Below are 21,826 nucleotides of genomic sequence, written 5' to 3' on the forward strand. Positions count from 1 at the left end.
AGAACACACCTAGGGGACCTGTCTTAGAGACACCAGAACTGTACCGCAGCAGGGCCCCTGCCCTACAAATCAACATCTGATAGGAATCAATTAATAGGGCCCCGAGGATCTTACTTTATTGATAGTAACAGAAATCCCACATGGCATTTTCCTACTGCCTAGACATTCAAGAGACCTTCTGGTGACCCGGGGCCAGCAAAGGTAAGTCAGAGACGATGCCAGGGAGCCCACAGTGCATCTAGGCAATATAAGGAAGCGGGTAGAAAAGCAGTTATCAAAGTTTTAGCCCTTGGAAGTGGAAGCACAACACACAGAGTCACAGTGCCCAAGCCCTGGGCTGGTGTCACTACAGTTTCCTTCCACACTATGAGATATTTGCTTCCCCTGAAACCCTGAGACCCGCACTAAAACCAGGGCCATGGCATGCAATAAAAATGGGAAGCAACAGCAGGGCCTGCATTTCCTCTTTAGACGGGGCCATCATAGCACTTTATTAATATTAAATAGAAGGGGAGGTTATGAAAATGTAGGTGTGTTGTCATAAATTATGATTGGTCCATGTACAGAGCATTGTCTTTACCCTTAGGAATTTTTCAAAGAAGGGAAAAGAGAGAATGTTGTCATACATTATGATGGCAGTCAAGCAATTGTGTTCCAACATTTAAAGGAGCTATGGATCTTCTGAGTGAGGGGAGATTGTCCGGGCCATAAAGAGCACCTGTCTCTCTGGACCTGGTCTCCTGCATGGCACTGAGCCCAAGAACACAAGATCCAGGTTGTGGGACAGAGTCACTCCCAGCACCCCTTACTGTGGCCAAGATGGAAACTTCCAGAACAAACAGGGTCTTAGTCATCTTTTAAAACTCCTTTCATTAAAGTCTTTAATCAAAATTAGCCTTTGTTGATTACATTAATAATATATCTAAAATACAAGGAAAACTGGCTAATTCCCATTCCTATGAAATCCACCAAGTGGGGGTGGCAGGCCTAAACCATCAGTGTGGATTCTTAGGAGCTGTACAACTCAGGGTTTCAGCGAGATTCATGGAGGAACGTTTTGGCTCCTGCTCGAGGTTCCAAGACCCTTCTGCTGCCTGAAGCTGGCAGTGGTCCTGTCTGCCTTCTGCTGAGGACAGGGCCCTCTCATGACCCTGGCCTGTGTGGACACTGCTTCCTATCCTGGTGAGGGGCACATGGGAGGTACCAAGTCTATGGGACGGAGGCTGTCAGGGCTTCTGCAGAACTCAGCTCTGTTTGCTTAATCAGAGATAAACATGGAGCCCTTGCCAGGCTGCGTTCGCCACACACAGCTCAACAAGGGCGTGTGCACTTGGACACCGTCCACATGGCTCAGCATGGGGCTCTGGGGGATCAACATGCACCAGAGGGAGCCCATAGTCCTCGGGTACCAGGCTGCCTGCAAACTAACCCGGAGGGATCACATTTGCCTGAGAAAGTTTTATGCCAGGCGTTGCAGTCGGTAGTTCTATTTTCAGGAATCAATTTTGAAAAGATTGGAGAAGATGACAAAATTTCATAACATATGAGAATGGTCACTGCAGCATTCCTTATGTTATAAAAATCAGGAGCAACCAAAATACTCAGCAACTGAGGAACAGTTAACTGAACTAAAGTGCATTTCACACAACAGGATGTGATATCATCTTTGAAACGGTAACAGAGACAGCAAAATGGGTCTTCAAAAAGAGGGCTTCTCCTCTGTGAGCCAGCCAGCTCTCCAAGCTTCCCCATGGCCCCAGGCCAAGGAGGACTGAACACCTGCAGCCCTGGGCCAACACTGGGCTAATCCACACGTGGAGACTTCCCGGCTTCTGTCTTACCCTTCTGCAAACCAGAGTGCTCCTTGTGCTGGAAGAGGATGGACCAACTGCCTTCCCAATTCTGCCAAATTATAAATTGGCTAAGTTTTCCATTTTCATGGACTTTTCTCCTAGTTTTGGTTGCTGGCCAGCAAACCAACCCAGAAACCCAGACAGCAGGGGCTGGTAGCTCAGGCCTGACCCAGCCTAGGCGGTGAGAACATGACCTGCTCCTACCGGACAGGGCCACAGAATACAGCCACATGAAACAGTATGGGACACTGGCTTCGTGGGGAGCTGACTGGGGGAAATTTATAAAGTGCCAATTTGCTTTTTACAAATCCATCTGCTATAAGTACTCATGCATATATTTTTTAAGAAGACATCTTCTTCATAATGGCATTTCTTACACTAAACTGCAAAGGTACTTTCCTGTTTTGCTTTCTACTCCACGCCCTAAGCACACACAAACACACGTGGTCACCTCGGCCAGAGAGCAAGCTGCTTGAGGTGGGGCTCTTATCCCGCCCATTCACAAACTTCTCCCCAGAGCACAGCAGAACGTAGCAAGTCTCAAGAGATACCCATGAAAGACAGTACCTGGCCATGAACGCTGAATAGTTAAGAAGGCAACTTATAAATGGTTTTTACACTTGATTATTATTTCTAAAATGTGAGATTACTTAAAATTTTTATTAATCTTCTACATCTTTTTCCTAGTCTTCTATATTGTTGTGTTTGTAATCAGAAGGCATTTTCTGAAGAAGTGAATTTAATAAATCAAATTATGTTTACTTGACTAGACATGCATTTTTAGTCTACTGTTCAATTTAGTTAATATTCAGTGCATGCAATGAATAATGTGTCAGCATCCATCCAAGTATAGCGAAACATCTGAGCAGTAAGAAGACTCATTTACCATCAAAAATAAAATAATTTATTTTCTGTTAAGTAACGAAATTGGAGCTATTAAATCTGTAACTGTGACAGAAAATAAAATATCGCATTTCTGGGAGGGGTAAAAGAAAGCCAAGAGCACATTCTCACTGTTACCAGAACAGCGAGTTCTTCGATACTGTGAGTATCTGCATCCAAAATTCTTGAGATTGAAAGTATTTTATTTCAGATTTTGGATTTTTTTGAGGTATATGATGCGCACAATGAAATATCTTGGGGACGGAACCCAGGTCTGAACGTGAAACTTGTGCCTGCTCCACCTACGTCCTCCTTTTTCATTTCCAACCCAGGGCCTCACACGTGCTAGTCATGCGCCGCCCCCCCCGCCACCGAGTGGCACCCAGGGCACTTATGGCCACCTCTGCACACAGGTGCAGCCCTGCTACGCAGCATTTGTGACGGGCTGCTCAGCTGTGACCCACCACGGGTCAGGTGTGAAAGGTTCTGTGCGTGGCGTGTTGCTGTTGGAAACATTCAGGCTTTCGAGCATTTTGGGTCTCTGACTTTTGATTGGGGAAGGTCAGTCTGCACCTCCTCATCTACTCAAAAACAAAGAGCACTGAGGTTTGACCAGTACAACCCAAGGACCCTTTGGGAAATAAGGCCAGCAGCACTGCTACGGCACTGACTTCTGCCTTATAACCGAGGCCCCGTAAGCTTCGAATACGACCTGGGACCACCTGAATTTTTCATTTAAACACAACCACACACTTATCATAAAAAAATGGCAAGTACAACAAAATATAAAGGAAAATGATTCAGACCACAAGCACCCAAAAGTAAATAATGACATTATTTGGGGATTTCCATAAGACTTTATTATGTGTGGTTCAACTGTATGAAAACATATATGCACATATAAAATCTAAACTTCAAAATATATTATAATATATGTTGTTATTATATGTTGTATATGTTACCAACTAGTATGTATTGATCTGTTATATAGACATGGCACATTTTATTTTCCACTTCTTTTTTTTTCTTTTTTCTTTTTTTTTGGTACTGGGGATCGAACTCAGGTCCTTGAGCTTGCAAGGCAGGTGGTGGAACCACTGAGCTAAATCCCCGGCTATTTCCCACTTCTTTAGCATCCTTGCTCATCTTACGAGGGGGGCCTAATTAAAATCAGGATACACAGATGGATAAAAACGTACAATGTGTGCCCACAGATACACACTCTACTCACACCCTTCATTCAGCTTCTGGACTGGGTCCCACTGGTCAACAGGACTCATTGCTCACTGGAATCCTGGATGCTGATCCTCATTTCATCTTATTACCCTGCTACTACATTGTTGTTCTGTTATTTTTAAACACAATAATTGCAGAGCTTCAAAATGATGATAATTCCAAGTTATTTTCCAAAATATGGGCAGCAAAAACATTATGGGAAAATTTATCTCTTTAGAAATTATACACCTTGTTTTTTTACAAAACTGAGTTCTGCGGGCCCAGTCCCGCACAGCCCCAAGCCCTTTCCTGGGAGCCCCCGCCTCCTCTGTTTCACACACGTGCAGCTGCGTGGTCTAACACGTCACATTCCCTCTGCTGTCTTTTTCATTGTCCTCTGCCCATTTTTCCCTGTAGCTGCACGAGTTCGTGAGCGTGCATCCATCTGGGGGCCATGAAAGGGGCCAGGCCACGCTGCATGGCGTCCCCGCCAGCTGTCTTCCTGCGGCAGGCTCTGCTGGTAGCTGGCCGTGTCCCCAGCTGCTAGACAAAGCCAGCTCCTCCCGCCTGGCTGGCCAAAGACAGAGATGGCCGCACCAGAGCCGACCTTATGACTCATTAGGAAATGCCTTAATGGGATTTCAAATTTTAAATGTGAAGCCAAAATGAGATTTGGGGGTAAACCAAAGTTTTCTGAGGTCCAAAGCTGACATTTTCTAATGGTAACCAATGGTTGGCATGTGAGGTTTTGTGAACATCTTTGGCAGAGGGCCAGCGGGGTCTCCCACGAGCCAGGGCGGGCGGTGGGTGGAAGTCAGGGCTCCTGGGCCTAGGGGTTCGTGCCTGCTATGCCCTGTGAAATATGGATGTCAGGGCCTGCCTGGGACCTTGCTGTCCGTGTCACAGCAGCACCTGTATCCCCAGAGAATGGCTGGCACAGAAGCCCCGAGCGTGGTGAGGATCTGAACACCTGTGCTCCACCCGCCGTGGGCAGGAGTGTGAACGGCCTGGCTGCTCCAGCTGACAGCTGCGGAATCAACACGAGGGCCTGGAGACCCACCGTGAGAACTGCATGACACGACTGAGCCCACAGCGTCCCCAGAAGACAGACACGCGAAGCACAAGTCGCTGCAGCTGTCCAAGCCAGAAACTCCCGAATGCCCGGGGCAGAAGGGGCCTGCAGAGCTGGGAGAAAGGGTCATCCCTGCCACACAGGCGTGTGGACAGACCTGCCAGACAGTGAGGACGCAAGGTACCAGGCGCAGACAAGGCCACTCATTTGCGGCTCAGAAACAGGAAAAAGTAACCTGTGCCTTCGGTGTCAACATCGGCGCCTTCCCCGGTCAGTGGGGCTGAGAGGGAGCAGCAGGCGGCGTCAGGACCTGGCTGGCCTCCCGGTGGGCAGGCACTGGCCACAGGCGTCTGCGGTCCGGTCTCACAGGTGGGGCGGCTCCCTGCCTTCACTGCTCTGGCGTCTGGCCTGCCTGCTGCTGGCTGGAGGCTGCTTCTCCGGGCTCTCACCCCAACCCTCCTCCCGCCTCCCCTCTTCACAGTTCTTTCAAGGCTACCTAGGTTTGATGTGGCTTGTTTGCTTGTCTGTTTTTGAGCAGCACTGGGGACTGAACCCAGGGCTTTTGCACTGAGCTACACCCCAGGCTACTTCTTAAAATGTTAAAGCTGGCATCTCTCTGAGTTGCCTGGGCTCCAACTTTCAATCCCCTGGCTCAGCCTCCCAGAGCTCTGGGATTAAAGGCGTGCACCATCCCGCCAGGGTTCTATCTATGATGGGATTCACCTCAATTCTAAATTATCCTCCTTCTTCCACAAAAGCACACACCCATCATATATAAGTATAAATGTATTTATATGTATGTATAGGGTTAATCTTCCTTTGGTTAGAATTCAGGGAAACTAAAAGCTATCTTAGTGCACTAAAGCAGTTCACTGCTTAGAAGGTTAGAGTCAGCAGTGCTCACAGTTCAGCAGTTAACCTGTCTTCGCTGTTTTCACTGCTCTTGCTAACTGGTATCTTTCAGGCCTCGGTCATGCGACAGCTCTTCCCCAAGGTTCACTAGATCCTTCTCACCTCAGTCAGATGAGAAGGCCCAGCCCAAAGAAAGGCCGCAGTGTGAGGGACTGGACGGGTCCCAGGGCCTCTGAGTGGCGACAGGCCTGCAGTGCACACGCGCCGTGTGGGTCCTGTCACAGAGCCTGGCAAACAGGAGGGAGAAGGGCAGGACCGAGCCTGACCCTGACCCAGACCCCATGTCGGGGCCCTGGCTCAGGGACCCTGTCCCGGAAGGTTCACCTTTACCCCTTTCCAAGGCAACACGAAAGCATGAGCCACATGCCTGGGTCTCTGACTTAAAAAGACATGTTGAAGATCCTCACTCGAAGGAAAACAGGGTGACTATCCAATAAGAATAACAGTGAGCACACACCAGAGATGAGGGACGCGCTGGCTGCTGTCCTGACTAACATGCGTCGTGTCACCAAACACGCAGGAGGTGGCTCTGTCCCTGGAGGGCGGACACGGCAGTCACGAGACCTGGGCACCTGATCTGCACAGTCCTGGCCACCAAAGGGACCTTCGATGTAGCTGTGGGCCACCTCACCGCGCAGTGCCCTGACCAAGGGCAGCAGGGACAAAGCACAGGTCTTGCTTGCCATGACCTTTTTCAGATTATTTGTTGATCCCTTGAGCTGAGCTGTCAGTTCTTAATGGTGGAAATTAGAAGCCAAGAAAGAAGAAATGGGCTTGACAGAACAAACTCAGGTCTTTCTTCGACAGCTGACTCCTCAGCCGTGTGCGAGGCACACGTGCGCTGGGAACGCCGCACCTGCAGCCGGGCGAGAAAGGAGGCCATGCTGGTCTGCTGAAGGCCTTTCTGGCTCCGAAACCAGAAGCCTGATGCCAAGCACAGAGTTTCTCCCAGGACCTTGTTCAGACACACACTGCTGCACACTGCCTGCCCTGCTTCTGACTCAGTGGGGCTAAGGCAGCAGGACTGGCACTTCTCCAGCTCCCAGGTGGCACGGAGATGCTGTCCTGGCTCTTCCTGGGAGACGCACTGACGTATCGGAAGCTGCCCGAGGCAGAGAACCACACAGACCGGGCTGTGGACCTTGGGCAAGGCTTTTAATCTTGAACCTCAGCAAGAGAGAGACAGAGTGAAGTCAAGTCTCCAGCACCATGCCTGGTACACGGCAGCTCTCCAAATGGCATCTCTGGCCCCTTCCTTGATATGGAGATGAGCTGATGTTCTGCAGTTTGGGATTTTCTAGCCCAGAGCCTTGAAGATATTTCTCAGAGGTCAAGTGTCTGAGATATCATTTTAAAAATCATAAAACTTAAGGCACACTGGAGTCCTGCTGCAAGGGACTTGCTGTGGAATGGGGTTTGGACTGAGTGCTTCTTCTCACGGGCACCTCCACCCGTGCTGGCAACTGAGCCACGTGCTGCACACTGAGCTGCAGCCCCAGCCCATCTTTATTTTTTATTTATTTTCTTTTGGTACTGGGGATCAAACTCAGGACCTTGCGCTTGCGAGGCGGGTGGCGGCGGCACTGAGCTACATCCCGGCCCCCATCTTAATTTTTTATTTTGAGACAGGGTCTCATCAAGCTTCCCAGGTTGGGGCCAAACTTGTAACCCTCTTGCCTCAGCCTCCCAGAGTGCTAGAAGTGCAGATGTGTGCCGCCGCACATGGCTCCAGACTCTCCTTGGAGCTTTACAGTGAAGTGAGGGGTGTCCCGCAGGACAGCAGCCAGGGCTTGGAAGTGAGGGTGACCTTGGAATTGGCTGCCTGAAGAGACCTCCTGAGTGACTGCACAGCTCTAAACCAGAAGTGGGTATGTGCTCCCTGTAACAGTGCAGTCAGTAAATATGTTGGCTGGTGCACGTTCATCTTCTCACAACCTTGATCCTTAGATAAAACACAAATGAACAGGGTGGCTGCGCTACCGGAGACTTTACACAAACAGGGGGAGGCATAGACCTGGCCCTGGGCCACTAACAGATTCTTAGTGCTGTGTTACAACCTTCTCAGTGATGAACAATGGATCACAAAAGACCAGAAACAGAGGTCCCCAACACTGCCGCTTCTGAATTCGCCTAGTGCATCAGTCATTTACTCCAGACTGGTCCTAGAGACATCACACACTGTGTTCATGTTTGAGCACTGGGGTGCACATAACTAGAGGTAACACCACTCAACGCAAACATCACTTTAAAATGTATATGCAAATTATGATTAGTTGAAAATACCCAGTTCTGAGGCTTGGCAATGGCCCAGGAATGTGGGAGCCCTTGAGTGCTGGGGTCTGACCTCTGAGCCTTGAACTGCCAGCATCCGGGATGGAGGCTTCTGGCAGGGAGCAGCCACCACGGTGCTGTGCAGGAGCCCCGAGGTCAGAGCAAACGAGTGCTTAAGATCCTCACCCTGGGGTCGCTGGCCACGTTCGGCCTAGGTCAGTGAGCACTGGGTGGGAGAGAGGGCTGATCTTAGGGTGAAGGCCTGAATGAGGGAGCAAACAGCTCCCACCCTGGAGGTAGCTTCCCACCTGCTGTTCTTCCCTGCCCATCACTGCAGCTTCCTTCCACAGCACCTTGTTGTCTGTCACCAGCTAGGACAAGGTCAGTTTGGTGATGGTTCTTTCTACACCAGAAGCCACCCTCTGGAGTGACTGGCTGTAGACAGAGGGTTAGAGAGACCTGGAACCAGAAACAAGGCAAATAGAGCAAAGGCCACATAATGCAACTTAGTAAACTGTGGGGGATTATGTGAATCAGGAACATATATTGAACTATGAGACCAGTGGCAAACTAGACAAAGACCTCACAAGAAAAGAACAATATCCCTTATGAATATAAAATCCTCAGCAAAGTATGAGCAAAACAAATTCAGTGACACTGAACAAGGGTTATAGACCATGACCAAGGAGGATTTGTCAAACTTGCAAACTTGGTTAGAATGCAAACTTGGTTAGAGATCAGGAAATCATCTGAGAAGCTAAGGCAGGAGGATTGCTAAGTTCAAGCCCAGCCTGGGAAATTTAGGAAGACCCTGTCTCAAAATTAAAAATTAAAATAAAAGGCTAGAGATGTATGCGAAGGCCCTGAGTTCAATCTCCAACAGGCCCCCCAAAATACATAAAATATAAAACTGAACATCAGTCTGAAGTATGCACTATACAGATGCAATGAAGAAAAAGCCACATGATAATCTTAATAACTGCAAAACATGCATTTGACAAAATTCAATACACTTTCATGATTAAATCACTCCACACATCAAGAATACAAAGGAACTTCTTTAACCCAATAAAGGGTGTCCATGAAAACTAACAGTTAAAAATCATAATTCATGATTAAAGATTGAATGTTTTCTCTGTAAGAGCAAGAATAAGACAAAAGGCTTTTACCACTTCTATTTGATATTGTTCCAGAGCCAATTGGGGGTCGGGGGAGGGCAGAATAGAAGGAGAAGGGGAGGAAGAGGAAGGAGAAGAAAGAGAAGAGGAAGCAGAAGGAGGAGGAGAACAACTATCTCTACACACAGATGTCATGAGTTAGTATAGAAAACCCTAAGGAAGCCACAGAAATGATTAGAACTAACAATGGAATTCAGCAAGACTTGCAGGGTAACAGATCAACTGAAAATGAAATATTACAATTTCATCACAATAGCATCAAAAGAACAAAATTCCAGCTGGAGATTTAGCTCAGTGGGGCCGCCACCTGCCTCGCAAGTACAGGGTCCTGAGTTCAAACCCCAGTACCAAAAAAAAAACAAAATTCTTAAATTTTTTTTAAAAAGTGTGAGATTTGTAAGTAGAAAACCACAAACATTATTGAAAGAAATTAAAGGCTTCAATAAATGGAAAGCTATCCCATGTTCATGGATTGAAATACTTATTGTTAAGACGGCAATACTCCTCAAATTGATCGAGATTCAACACCATTGCTATGAAAATCTCACTTGCTTTTTCTGCTTGTTATGTATTTTGCAAAATTAACAAGCTGAGCTTGACATTCAAATAAAAATACAAGGAACCAAGAATGACCAAGATATTCTTTTTTTTTATAAATGATGAAAGATGTTTAATTATTATTTACATATAAATGTACCAAAGTACATATATGCAGAACAAAAATGTAAGACGAAAACTTTATAGATTATTTTTGCTTCTTTCTAAATTTTTGAATTTTCTCAGTTTTTATAACGATTTGTGTTTTAGCTATTATAGAACAGCTTTATGAACTAAACAATTTAAGATTATTTCTGAAAAGAAAAGAATTTCTGAGTTCTCACAAAAATATGGAACACTTCACGACTCTGCATGTCATCCTTGCGCAGGGGCCATGCTCATCTTCTCTGTATCGTTCCGATTTTAGTATATATGCTGCTGAAGCCAGCAAGACCAAGATATCCTTAAGCGATAAAAAGAGAGTTGGTAGACTCCACTCCTCAATTTTAAAACTGTCTACAAAGTTACAATAATAAGAGACAGTGTTTTATTGGCAAAAGAATAAATACAAACATATAGAGCAATAGAATATAACAGACATCTGGAAATAAACCATTACTTTTGTGGTTAACCAATTTTTCAGCAAGAATACCTGTACAGTTAAATGAGGGAATAATAGTCTTATCAACAAATGCTGCTGGGACAACTATATATCCATGTGCACACGGACTAAGCTGGACTCCTGTTTTATACCATATGCAAAAATTTCCACAAAATAGATCACAGGCCTAAATTTAAAGAATAAATCTAAAAAATTCTTGGAAAAAAGATAAGTGTAAATTTTCAAAATCTTGGATTAGGTAATGTTTTCTTAGATATGATAACTCAAATCTAAGAAGCCAAAGGAAAATATATGAACTAGACTTCATTAAAATTTGTTCTTCAAAGGAAATTATCAACAATGTTAAAATACAACCACAAAGTGGGAGAAAATACTGCAAATAATTTATCTGATAAGGGAATTTATCTGTAATATAAAAAATTCTTACAACTCGGTAATAAAGGGCTAACCCAAATAAAAATAAACAAAGGATTTCATTAGACATTTCTCTGAAGAACATATGCAAATGACCAAAAACCAGAAAATGCAAATCAAAACCACAGTGAGATACAAGCTCACCTGCTAGCTACACTTCAGGACATAGTAACCAGGCTGCCTGCCGAGGGTGTGAAGGGCTGATGTCCATCGAGCACGCCGGGACATGAGACACCGCAGCACGGTCAGAAAACAGTTTGGTGGTTCCTCAAAAGGCTAAACACAGGAACCAGCGATTCGCTCCTATGCATAGATCAAAGATAATCAAACGTTTCTGCACAAACACTTGCTAACGAATGCTCCTAGCAGCATTATCCATGACAGCCAAAGTGGAAACTGACGAAGGGATAAACAAATGAGTGAAATACTACTCACTCATAGAAAGGGAGAGAGGAGCCGGGTGCAGCTCAGTGGAACAGCATTTGCCTGGCTCGTGTGGGGCCCGGGCTCCATTCCTGATAACCACACACATACACACACACACACACACAAACAACACCCAACACACACACACAATGCGCAACACACACAACACACACAACATACACAACGTGCAACACACACAACGCTCAAGACACACAACACACAACGCGCAACACACACACACAAAATTGTATTTAAAATTTCGGAGATCACATGTTTATTTCTACTATATAAAAATATAAGAACTTTTATTTGATAATCTTAAATCCTTTAACCTTGCTTAATTCACTTTAGTTCTGGGAGAGGTTTTTTTGGGATTCCTTGGGATTGTCCATGTAGACAACCATGACTTCTGCAAATCAGAACAGTTACATCTTGCTTTCCAAACTAGGTCCACTTATTTCCTTTTCACACCTATTAAGTAAACCAGAACTTCCAGTACTAAGTTGATTAGGAACAGAGAGCGCAGACACCTTGACATTTTCTGATGTTAGGGGGAAAATATTCGCTTCTCCACCAATAAAACACAGTAGTAACTGTTAGTTTTTTCCAGATTCTCTTTATCAAGTGGAGGAAATTACCTCTATTTTTCTGAGAGTTTTTATCAAATGTGTTGAAATTTGTCCAATATTTTCCTGAATTGATTGACACGGTAACTTATTTCTTATTCTTTCAGGAAGGTGACTTACGCTGGCTTACTTCTGAATACTGAACCAACCTCACATTTTAGAATGAACCCTACTGGGTCATGGTGTGTAATTTTTTGGTGTATTGTCAGGTTCTATTCCCTAAAAGATTTTTACAGAAGGCGTATTGGTCTGTGCATTTTCTTCTCTCCTTCACCCTTCCATCCCTCTTTCCCTCTCTCCCTCCCTTCCTTCCTTTTCTTCTGTCTTTGTCTTTTTTTTTTTAGCACCAAGGTGAGAATAACAACAGAATGAAGAGGGAATTGTTATCTCTCATACTTTCTGAAACACTATATAACTTGGTGACAATAATTTTTTATTCATTTGATAACATTTTTCAGTGGAATCACCTAGACGTGGAGATTTCCCTTTCGAGGGTTGGGGTTAACTATTCAATTTCCTTAATATCATGTGGCTACTGAAATTATCTATTTTATATTGGGTGAGTTATGGTCTCTTTCAGGAAACTGAAATGTAAATGCACCCAGTTTGTCAAGTTTGTGTGTGCAGAAATATTCGCAGCGTTCAGTCTGATGCTCTCCTGCTGTCCACAGGCTCTGCACTGCACTGTTGGTGTCACTCCTGATGCTGGGAGTTGCAGTGGTCTAACAGCAACGATTGACCCAATGGTTTGTCCATCTTTTTAACTTTTCAAAGAAACAGTGTTCATTTCATGTATTGTCTTTGCTGTTCTGTTTTCAAATTAACCAATTTCAGTTCTGATCATCTGATCATTATTATTTTGTTCCTTCTTGCTTTGGGTATATTTTGCTCTTCTTTTTCTAGGTTTTCATGGTGGGAGTTTAGATGGGTGATTTGAGGCTTTCCTCTTTTCGAAAGGATACATTTCGTGCTATGCTTTTTCTTCTCATCACTGCTTTAGCTGCTTATGAATTCTGAAATGTTGTATTTGTATTTTAACACGGTACTTTTTTTGTACATAGGATTGAACTCAGGACCTTGTGCTTGCAAGGCAGGCGGCAGCATCACTGAGCTAAATCCCAACCCAATACGTTTTTTGTTTTACTCTTCCTAGACTTTTTCTTCGACCCACAGGTTGTTTGGAAGTGTGTTGTTCAGTTTCAATGGTATTGGGATATTTTCCCTGTAGTCTTTCTACTATTTATTTCTAGTTTGACAGCATGAGGTTAAAGAATATACTTCGCATGATTTCACATCTTTTAAATTTGATCAGGCTGTTTTGTGGCCCAGGATATGGTCTACGTCAATATATGTTCTGTTGCCAGTTGAAAGCAATTTGTAGTCTGATGCTGTTAGGGAAATGTCACATAAATATAATTAAAGTGTGTTCCTTGGTTGTGGTGTCAAATATTTTTCATATCCTTCCTAACTGTTTAGTTTCTCTACCAGTTTTTGGGAGATGGTGCTGAAGTAGGTCTCCATCCTAATCGCCAGCTTGTCTATTTCTAGTATTAGTTCTACCCATTCAAATTTGACTCTGTCTAGTTTGAAAACATTTAGAGTTTACAGTTGCTGTATCTTCTCCCTGAATAGACCCTTTTATTATCATGCAATATCCTGCTCTGTTTATGATAATTTTCTTTACTCTAAATTCTAGCTTATCTGATTATTAATGTAGCCATTCCTGTTTTTCAAAATTAATTTTCACACGATATATTTTTCCATATTTTGACTTTTACCCATGTCACGATACAGAGGTAAGCTTTTTGTAGGCAGCTTATCACTGCAACATAGCTTTTTACCTACTTTGCATACTGAATGGGTATTTAGACCATGTACTCTTAATACCGTTATTACCATGTTTTGGCTTAAATATACTGCTTTTGTCAGTTGTTTTCCATTCCTCTGTTTTCTTTGCTCTATTTTTCTGTAGGCTATTGGAACTTGTTTTAGGATTTCATCTTGGTTCATCTGGAGTGCTTTACAGTGTACATCTATCTCTGTGTAGTTTCTTAGTCACTGGTAGCCAGGAAGGAGGAGGAAGTCGCCTCAGGCCGGCATCGGGGAGAAGCCCTGCTGGGGCCCCATAGGTGAGGAGGGGTCAGCCCGGTGGCCGAGTGCACTGCAGCGCGGGCAGCTGGGTAAGGAGCTGCAGCCCTCGGGGCCTGGGCCTGAGGCGGGGGCTGCACAGCCGTTCAGGGACCCCAGCCCCAGCCTCATCCAGTGCCACAGGAACCAGAGCCTGTGGACCGGGCCCGGGAGGTGAGCACAGGTGCCAGCTCTCGTAGCGGGCTGAAGGTCTGCACCCAAGTCCCAGCAACGCCCTCGCTGGCCTGGGCAGCACCTCCTCGTCTGGATGAAGTGACCCTGGTGAGCCAGCCTGAGGTCGGGGAGAGGTTAGATTCGGAGAGCAGGAGCGGACGCACTGCACCGAGCACCGGGCAGGCAGGGAAGGGGCCCTGGCCAAGGCAGGGGCTCCTCCAGGCACACGGGAGGGCGCCTGGGAGCGAGGACCTTGTCCTCCCACAGCAGCAGCAGCAGCAGGAAAGTGGATCTGCCGCCCGTGTGTCCCTCTGCGCTCACTTCTGCTTCTCCACCGCTTTCCATCTGGCTGGCAGTGTGCGTGGCCGTGCATTATGGAGGCCTCAGAGCGTGGCTTCTACACACGGCTGTGGAAACTTCCTGCTCTGCTCCCTTTGCCAGAGAAATGCTGGCCACAGAGCTGAGGACTAAAGGTCAGGCCAGGAGTCAGAGCCACAGCGGCTTTATCACAGCCCGGAAGCGGAGCCTCTGACATTTGCAACAGAAAAGTAAATACGACAAGGAACTCAGAACTACAAAGCAAGCCACTTGAAGACTGTTGTTAAAGATTATAGGGAGCATACATCCAGAATCTCTACACTGGTAACTGTCCATCTTGGAAGGCCACAGATTAAAAAGCAAGGGAGCTCCTTAGTGTAACTCCTTCCGCTCGTTACAAGTGCTTTTGAACTCCCCTGGCCATGCACAAAAGTGGAGCCTCAGAGGAAAGAGGGTGCCAGAGACACCCCACAAAGTATGAACACAAGGGCCTTCTAAGCACGTCATCCCAGAGGTCATGATGCCTCCAGGGAGGCACACGCTCCTCCGTGAACATGGGGTAGACCGCTTAACCTAGCACTCCAGACCAGCACTGTCCAACACAGATAGGCAGAGAGCCACATGTGTCATTTAGAGCTTTCTAGTAGCCACATTTTGAAAAGTAAAAGAGAAAGCAGAGAAATTATTGTAATAATGAATTTATGGAAGTGCAATTTTAGGATATTCATGTGTAGCCAATACATGTTCTTTGCAACCCAGTGCACATTGCACGCTTAGACTACATCTCAAGGTGGACAGGCCATGTGGGCAGCTCCCCGTGTCCGCGCGGCTGGTGGCTGCCCCACTGCCCCCCTCCCCCTCCCCACACCCAACCTGCACCCTACTTCTGCCCTCCTGAACACACCCCAAAACTTCAGCAAGCACATCCGCCTTTTCAGGCTGGCCCTAACTGCACTCCTGTGCCCAGGGCACCGAGGGGCCGGTTTGCAGTACCAAGTGCAGTGTCTCTCCCTGGTCACTGGGCCCTGCTCCAGCGCTTCCTTACCCAGGTCTGAATCCATCTTTGCCATGCTCAACAGGAGGAGGTCACTGAACAACTCTTTGGCTCCACTTCCCGTCTCAGAAACAGAGAACAGTGCTTTCCCGGGGTTGGGGGAGAGGAGGTGACATTCCTGGAATCCCACGTCCTAATTCAACGCCAGAAGCAGAAGTGGAAAAGCAGTGATCCACCTGTCCACCACAGGTCCCACCTGGGATAGAAAGCACATCTTTCCTGCCCTGGGTGCCTTATCCTGTGCTTCAATCCACTGAAACGTCCTGTCTGTCCTGGAGGGTCAGAGATCCTCTTCCCTGTCCTCACCTCGCCCTTGGGCCCCTCACGCTCTCCCACCCCTTACTAAATGTGTGACCCTCACCACCCCGACTGTTCATCCACTGTCCGTATTCCCAGGCTGTGGAAACTTCCTGCTCTGCTCCCTTTGCCAGAGAAATGCCGGCCACAGGTCTGAGGAATACAGGTCAGGCAAGGAATCAGAGCCACAGTGGCTCCTGACATTCAAAATGCAATTAGAAGCAAATGAATAAATGGCCAACAGCCCTGATGTAATATGCTGGCCCTTTCATTACAGTATAAATGCCATGCCAATATAAGCAAAAAAGGGATTTCTGAAACTCGAGAGGTTCTGCCCAGCTTCGCGGTGACTACGCCCTTGCCTGAGGGCCCACACCTGCAAGTCCCCAGCTCTCTCCCAGCGCCCCAGCTCTGTGTACCACAGCCCTGCCCACCACAAAGTGGCTCCTGGAGCAGAACCCAGGTCCCCTCCACATAAAGGCACTGATGCTGGACCTAACTGGGAGTGGCCACCGACCCGGGCTGCTGATGTCACTGGAGGAATCATCACCCTGCGGCCTACAGAGAGACAGCGAGGTCATGAAGCAGGCAGGTGAGCACACAGCACTGGTGCAGAAGCCCACAAGCTCCAGAGGCCATCGGGAAACGCGGCTGACACACAGGTGCGCAGAGTTACGCCCATGTTCCCATGGGCTTCGTTCATCCCAGCGGGGCAGAGGCCCGGACCTGACCCGCAGTTTCAGGACAGGGTGTCACTAGGAGGGCATGTGAGTCATCAGATCCACTTTCCTGTCCCAAACAAAAGACAGTGAGAGCAAAGGAAGTTTACTTTTTGAAAAATCAAGGTTGTATAATAAAATGTTCATCTGTTTAAAATGAAAGTGAACCTTGAAGAAAGAAAGATCATCAATTCCTTCTATGAAAACCCTGTGTTCTACTGACTTTAGAAAATGTGACTGGTCCTCAGAAGTTTCTGTTCCACAAACTAGAAACACCGCTTACTTCGAATTTTAAGAAAGGCTTTCTTCCTTCCCCAAGCAGGGTTTTCTACACCGCCGACAGCTCTTATTTTTTTCTTCACGACAGACACTCGGCCTGCCTGGGGAGGGAAGAGCCTGAGGAGGTGTGGCCAGGTGGGCAGGCAGTGTCCAGGCCTCCCCCCCACAGGGCCAGAGGGAGCCACCACTCTGTCCGTGCTCCCCGCTGCCCTCCCCGCCTCCTCCCTGGCTCCCACCCAGCTGCCCACTGTCCTGTGGGGTGCAGGACTCGTCAGTTCATCAAAGCCCACAATGAATGGCCAGTAGCAGCTACGGGAAGCGATTTCCTCAAGCCTAACCCTGCTGTGCCACAGACCAAGCCCGTGAAAGCCAGCACCCTTCGGAAGTCAGCCCAGTACCAACACACTTCTGGCCAGCTCATAGGAAGTGAGAAACTTTGAAGGCTGTGGCCTCTCCTCAGTGTCTCCATGACTGGATTTGAGCACCATGGCCCAGGGCAATTAGTGGTCCTTGTAGAAACCACTCTGTAACCCTTCCTGACCCTGTAAAATCACAGGACATGGACTTCGACGCTAGAATCTGAGATGTTCCCATGGACACACGCGGGGCCAGAGACAGAGACAGCTGCATCAGGACCTCCACTTAGCCAGACCTCCCTGAGCTGCCCAGGCCCCGGCCTGCCCTTTGCCTGCAGAGCCACGGCCTAGGGGTGATGGGCATCGCCCCTTTCCCTTCCCACAGCTCTGCAACGGGAACAAGCCACCCAAGAGCTGGTGCTTGGCCAGCACACGCCTACATGGTGTCCGTGGGCCATTAGAGACTCCTTCACCAGGGAGGTCAGACCCAGCACAGGTGAGGACAGAGAGAAGGCCCAGCCCTCGGGCCCTGGCTTGGAGGTGCCGGCCCTCCTCTCCACTGGCGGCCAGACCTGGTCCCTGGCCTTGACTCCAGGAGGGAGGCTGGGAAATGTGCAGGAGAATTCTGGGACCACGACTAACCTACGCCGCAGGAATGGGGTTCCAGCAGTTTGTGGATAATTTAACTGACTAATCTGTTTATCTGAACAAGACATCAGCAGAATATCGCAGGGCTGAAGGGAAATTCTTCAGACTGCCAGACACACAGAAGGCAGACAGAGAGGTGGGAATAATGCTTTGAGGATGAGCAGCCCATGTGCCTGAGCCCCACACAAATGCAGCGGTGTAGGCCCTCAGAGCAGGGGTGCGTGCAGCGGGGGCCATGGGCATTGGGGGACACGTGTAGTGGGGTGTAATGCATGGAGATGCAGGCCATGGGAATGTGAGCAGAGGGGGCATGTGCCCTGAAGGACGACACCCATGCACTAGGCCCTGCTCAGCTGAGGGGTGGAGAGCAGTCAGCATGAGAAGTTTCCTCCCCATGAAATTTACATTCAGCGCTTCACTGACGTCATCACTGCTGCCAGCCACAAGTGGCTTCTGAACCCTTGAACTGAGGCAGGTCTGTAAGTGTAAAATATGCAACAGTTTCAAAAACTTAGTATAACAAATGTAAAAAACTTCATTGATAACTTTATAGTGTATACATTTGAGATAATATTTTGAATAAATACATTTAAATAAAAATACTGACATTATTTTTTCTATTTCTTTTATTCTTTAGTAAGGGTATGTGAACATTTAACATTATGCCTATATTCGCATTCTATACACGTCTCACCCTGTATTTCTGTAGGAGAGTGACACTCTGGGGAGCAATTGGGGAGCAAATGAACGACGAAGGACACATTCACATTTATTAGGCAGTGCTGAGAGCCATAAACAAAGGTGGGGTGAAGGGCTTCTGTCCCCCTGGATGGTGGCTTTGTGAGAGCTGTGTAAAGAGGCCGGGGGTCCAAGGCAGGAGGTGTGACGCGGGCTCCCCAGGGACTGGGGTGCAGAGGAATGAGTGTTAGACCTGAAAGGGTGGGGAGGCGCAGAGGAGGCAGAGGCAGCAGGTCCTGGCCCAGCCCGGCCTGGAGGCCCGGTCAGGACGCTGTCTCCGGGGCCTGAGCCCGGTGTAAATAAACCTCGAGCGCTCGGGTGATGGTGCGGGCAGCCGAGATGGGAGGCCGGCCTGCCCTGGGGAGACACCCAGGCCTCATTCCCACCTTGCTCACTTCCCGATTCCTGCTGGGATTCCTGCTTAGCGAGCTGCAGCAGTGTTTCAAACATGCTCCACGAGGGAGCACCAGCAGCAGAGGCATCGGGCGACACCGCTCCGGCCTCCGTTCCCCTCTATCAAGCCACGGGGTGCAGGAGCAGGTCCCGCCCTAGCCTTGCAGCGCTGTGCGCCATCAGGCCTTCGGTGGCAAGGGGTCCGGTAGACCCCTGCACGCTTGTGAGTCCACTTCTCCCCAGAACGTCCCCCCGTGCTAGTACCGCAGTCTTCCGCAGTACCCGCTGATGGGAACACGAGAGCCAAGAGGGTGCTCACTCCACACACAGCACACGCCCCACAGCCACGCAGGGCCGGGCGCAGCCCCAGGGAGGGCTGGCTGGGAGGCGCAACGGGCGGTCTCCCCGCGGACCTGGCGACGCCCACTGTGGGCGGAGCCAGCCTCTCCACAGGGCACAGACGCCCAGCGCCCAGCGCACTAGCGAGTGAGCGCACCACCACCCCGGTCCGCACGTGGCCACCCAAGTCCTCACCTGAGACGCTCTTCCTCCTTCTTTCGGAGATTGAAGTCTCTCTGCACCACCTGGAGAACATGCTCCGTCTCCTCGTCCGTCAGGCCCGACAGGTCCAGCTTCCTCCCCATGGCTCAGGGCCAAACTCGGGCGATGGGCCAGGACCTGGAAGACCAAGGCAGAGACCACCGTGAGTTCGAAGTAGCAGCCAGGCATGGACGCGGCCAATAGAACTATGCGCGGTGTTTCCCTGGAGCTTCGCTCGCTAAGGCAGACTCTGTGCCCCGCACACCCAGCCCCGCTGCAGGAAAGGGACCGCAACTGACCATCTCCCAGCTTCATTATCCCAGCGCTTCAGTGAAAACCAAAAACCCAAAAGGCCCAGAAAAATGGCCTGTTCTTTCCAACGGAAGGTATCATGCGCCTCACTTCGTGCGGATCCTACAGCACAGTGAAAAGCAACACCCAAGAACTCTTCATTTCTGTGGTTTGAAGTTTTAAATCACAAGTATTATATGTAATTACTAAGCAAAATAAATTATAATACTTCTTTTAAAAACCCAGGTGCGCCATAGCCCTTAAAGTTTAATCACATGACCATGAAGTAGGTATGACACATCAATAGACGAGCTCTTTGGGGAACATACCTAGCAGGACATAGCTGGGCCGTATGGAATTTCTACTTTCAACTCCTTGAGAAATCTCCATTCTGACTTCCTCAATGGTTGCACTAGTTTGCATTTCTACCAACAATGCAGGAGAGTGCCTTTTCCCCCAAAGCCACACCAGCATTTGTTATTGTTTGATTTCCTAATGATTGCCATTCTTTCCAGAGTAAGACAGAATCTTAGTGTTGTTTTCATTTGCATTTCTCTAATGGCCAAAGATGCTGAACATTGTTTTCATATATTTGTTGACCATTTATTTGTATTTCTTCCTCTGTGAAGTGTCTGTTCATTTCTCTAGCCCAGTCTTGACTGGGTCTTTCATTTTGGGTGGTTTAATAGTTTTGAGTTCTTTGTATATTCTGGATATTAGTCCTCTGTCTGAGGAGTAGCTGGCAATAATTTTTCCCATTCTGTAGGTTGTCTTTTTGCTCTACTGACTGAATCTTTTGCTAAGTATCTTTCCCAAAGAGCTTAAACCATCACACTATAGGGACACCTGCATACCAATGTTTATAGCAGCACAATTCATAATAGCTCAGTCCTGGAAGCAGCCTGTGTACTCATCAATAGAGGAATGGATAAACAAAATGTGGTATCTATACAGAATGGAATACTACTCAGCTATAAAGAATGACAAATTTGAGGCACTTGTAGGGAAATGGATACACCTGGAAAACATAATGTCGAGTGAAATGATTCAGATATACAAGCTTGAATACTATACGGTCTCCTTCATTGGAGTGAGGCAAAGTACAAAGAAAGAAAATGATAAAAGATGGATAGAGAGGGACAAGGAGATGGACCTCATCCAATAGGGAAAGGACGCAGGGAACAAGAACAGGGGGTGAGGAGGAGGGGAAGGGAGATGAGAGGAATAAAGTGTGTCTTGTACAGGAGCCCAATAACGCCAGTCACCATACACACTATACCCCATAGCATGTGCTAAGACAATAGTGTCAGCAAGTGTGAAAAAGGTGATTGGGGAACCAGAGGAGGAGGGGAGGGAAGGGGACAGAAAAGCCCAAGCTGTGACATGTACCTGCAACACGCCCAAGATGACTGTACGACGCATGAATTACAAGCACGTGCTAATTAAATAAAAAGTTTAGGGCAAAAAATCAATAGATTCCCTTCTGCAAAAGGAGAACATACAGTACAATGCTTCTACTTAGCATTTTCTCAGCAGTAGCAAAGATGGTATGGCAGAGAAATAATCCCAGTAGCAAACACCTAAGAATTATGGGGAAAATTTTCCTCTTTTGATGCGGAAAACTAGATCCAAGGCCACACATCCGCTAAGCAGGAAACCCTGTCTGGCAATTTTAAACCAGGCACAGTGGTGGACACCTATAATCTCAGGAGGGTCATAAGTTCCAGCCTGCCTGGGTAGCTTAATGACTTAGTGAGACCCTGTTTCAAAATAATTTTTTAAAAATAAATAAATAAAAGGGCTGGAATGTAGCTCAGTACTAAGGCTCTAGATTCAATCCCCAGTGCCAGGGGGAAAGGGGTTTTAAGGAATGGCCATGCCTAG

General features: G+C 47.6%; 1 protein-coding gene and 1 non-coding gene across 8 annotated transcripts in view; both read right to left on the reverse strand.

Moving 5' to 3' along the window:
* Myrip (myosin VIIA and Rab interacting protein) overlaps positions 1-21,826 on the reverse strand; it is a 194,821-nt gene that overhangs the window by 138,472 nt on the left and 34,523 nt on the right. For all 7 annotated transcript variants that reach the window (XR_015451099.1, XR_015451098.1, XM_013072884.3 and 4 more), the window contains exon 2: positions 19,646-19,789. Coding sequence is in view for 5 of the 7 variants with exons in the window: in XM_013072884.3 (XP_012928338.3) it covers positions 19,646-19,755 (110 nt within the window). In the remaining 2 variants the exon portion in view is untranslated. The remainder of the gene's footprint in view (positions 1-19,645; positions 19,790-21,826) is intronic.
* On the reverse strand, positions 10,265-10,371 carry LOC147828250 (U6 spliceosomal RNA). Its single transcript, XR_015451106.1, has one exon. It is a non-coding gene; the product is annotated as a U6 spliceosomal RNA (small nuclear RNA).

Source organism: Heterocephalus glaber, unplaced genomic scaffold (genome assembly GCF_053883595.1).
Source record: "Heterocephalus glaber isolate CG9 unplaced genomic scaffold, H.glaber_assembly_v1.0 deba00001175, whole genome shotgun sequence".
NCBI lineage: Eukaryota > Metazoa > Chordata > Mammalia > Rodentia > Bathyergidae > Heterocephalus > Heterocephalus glaber.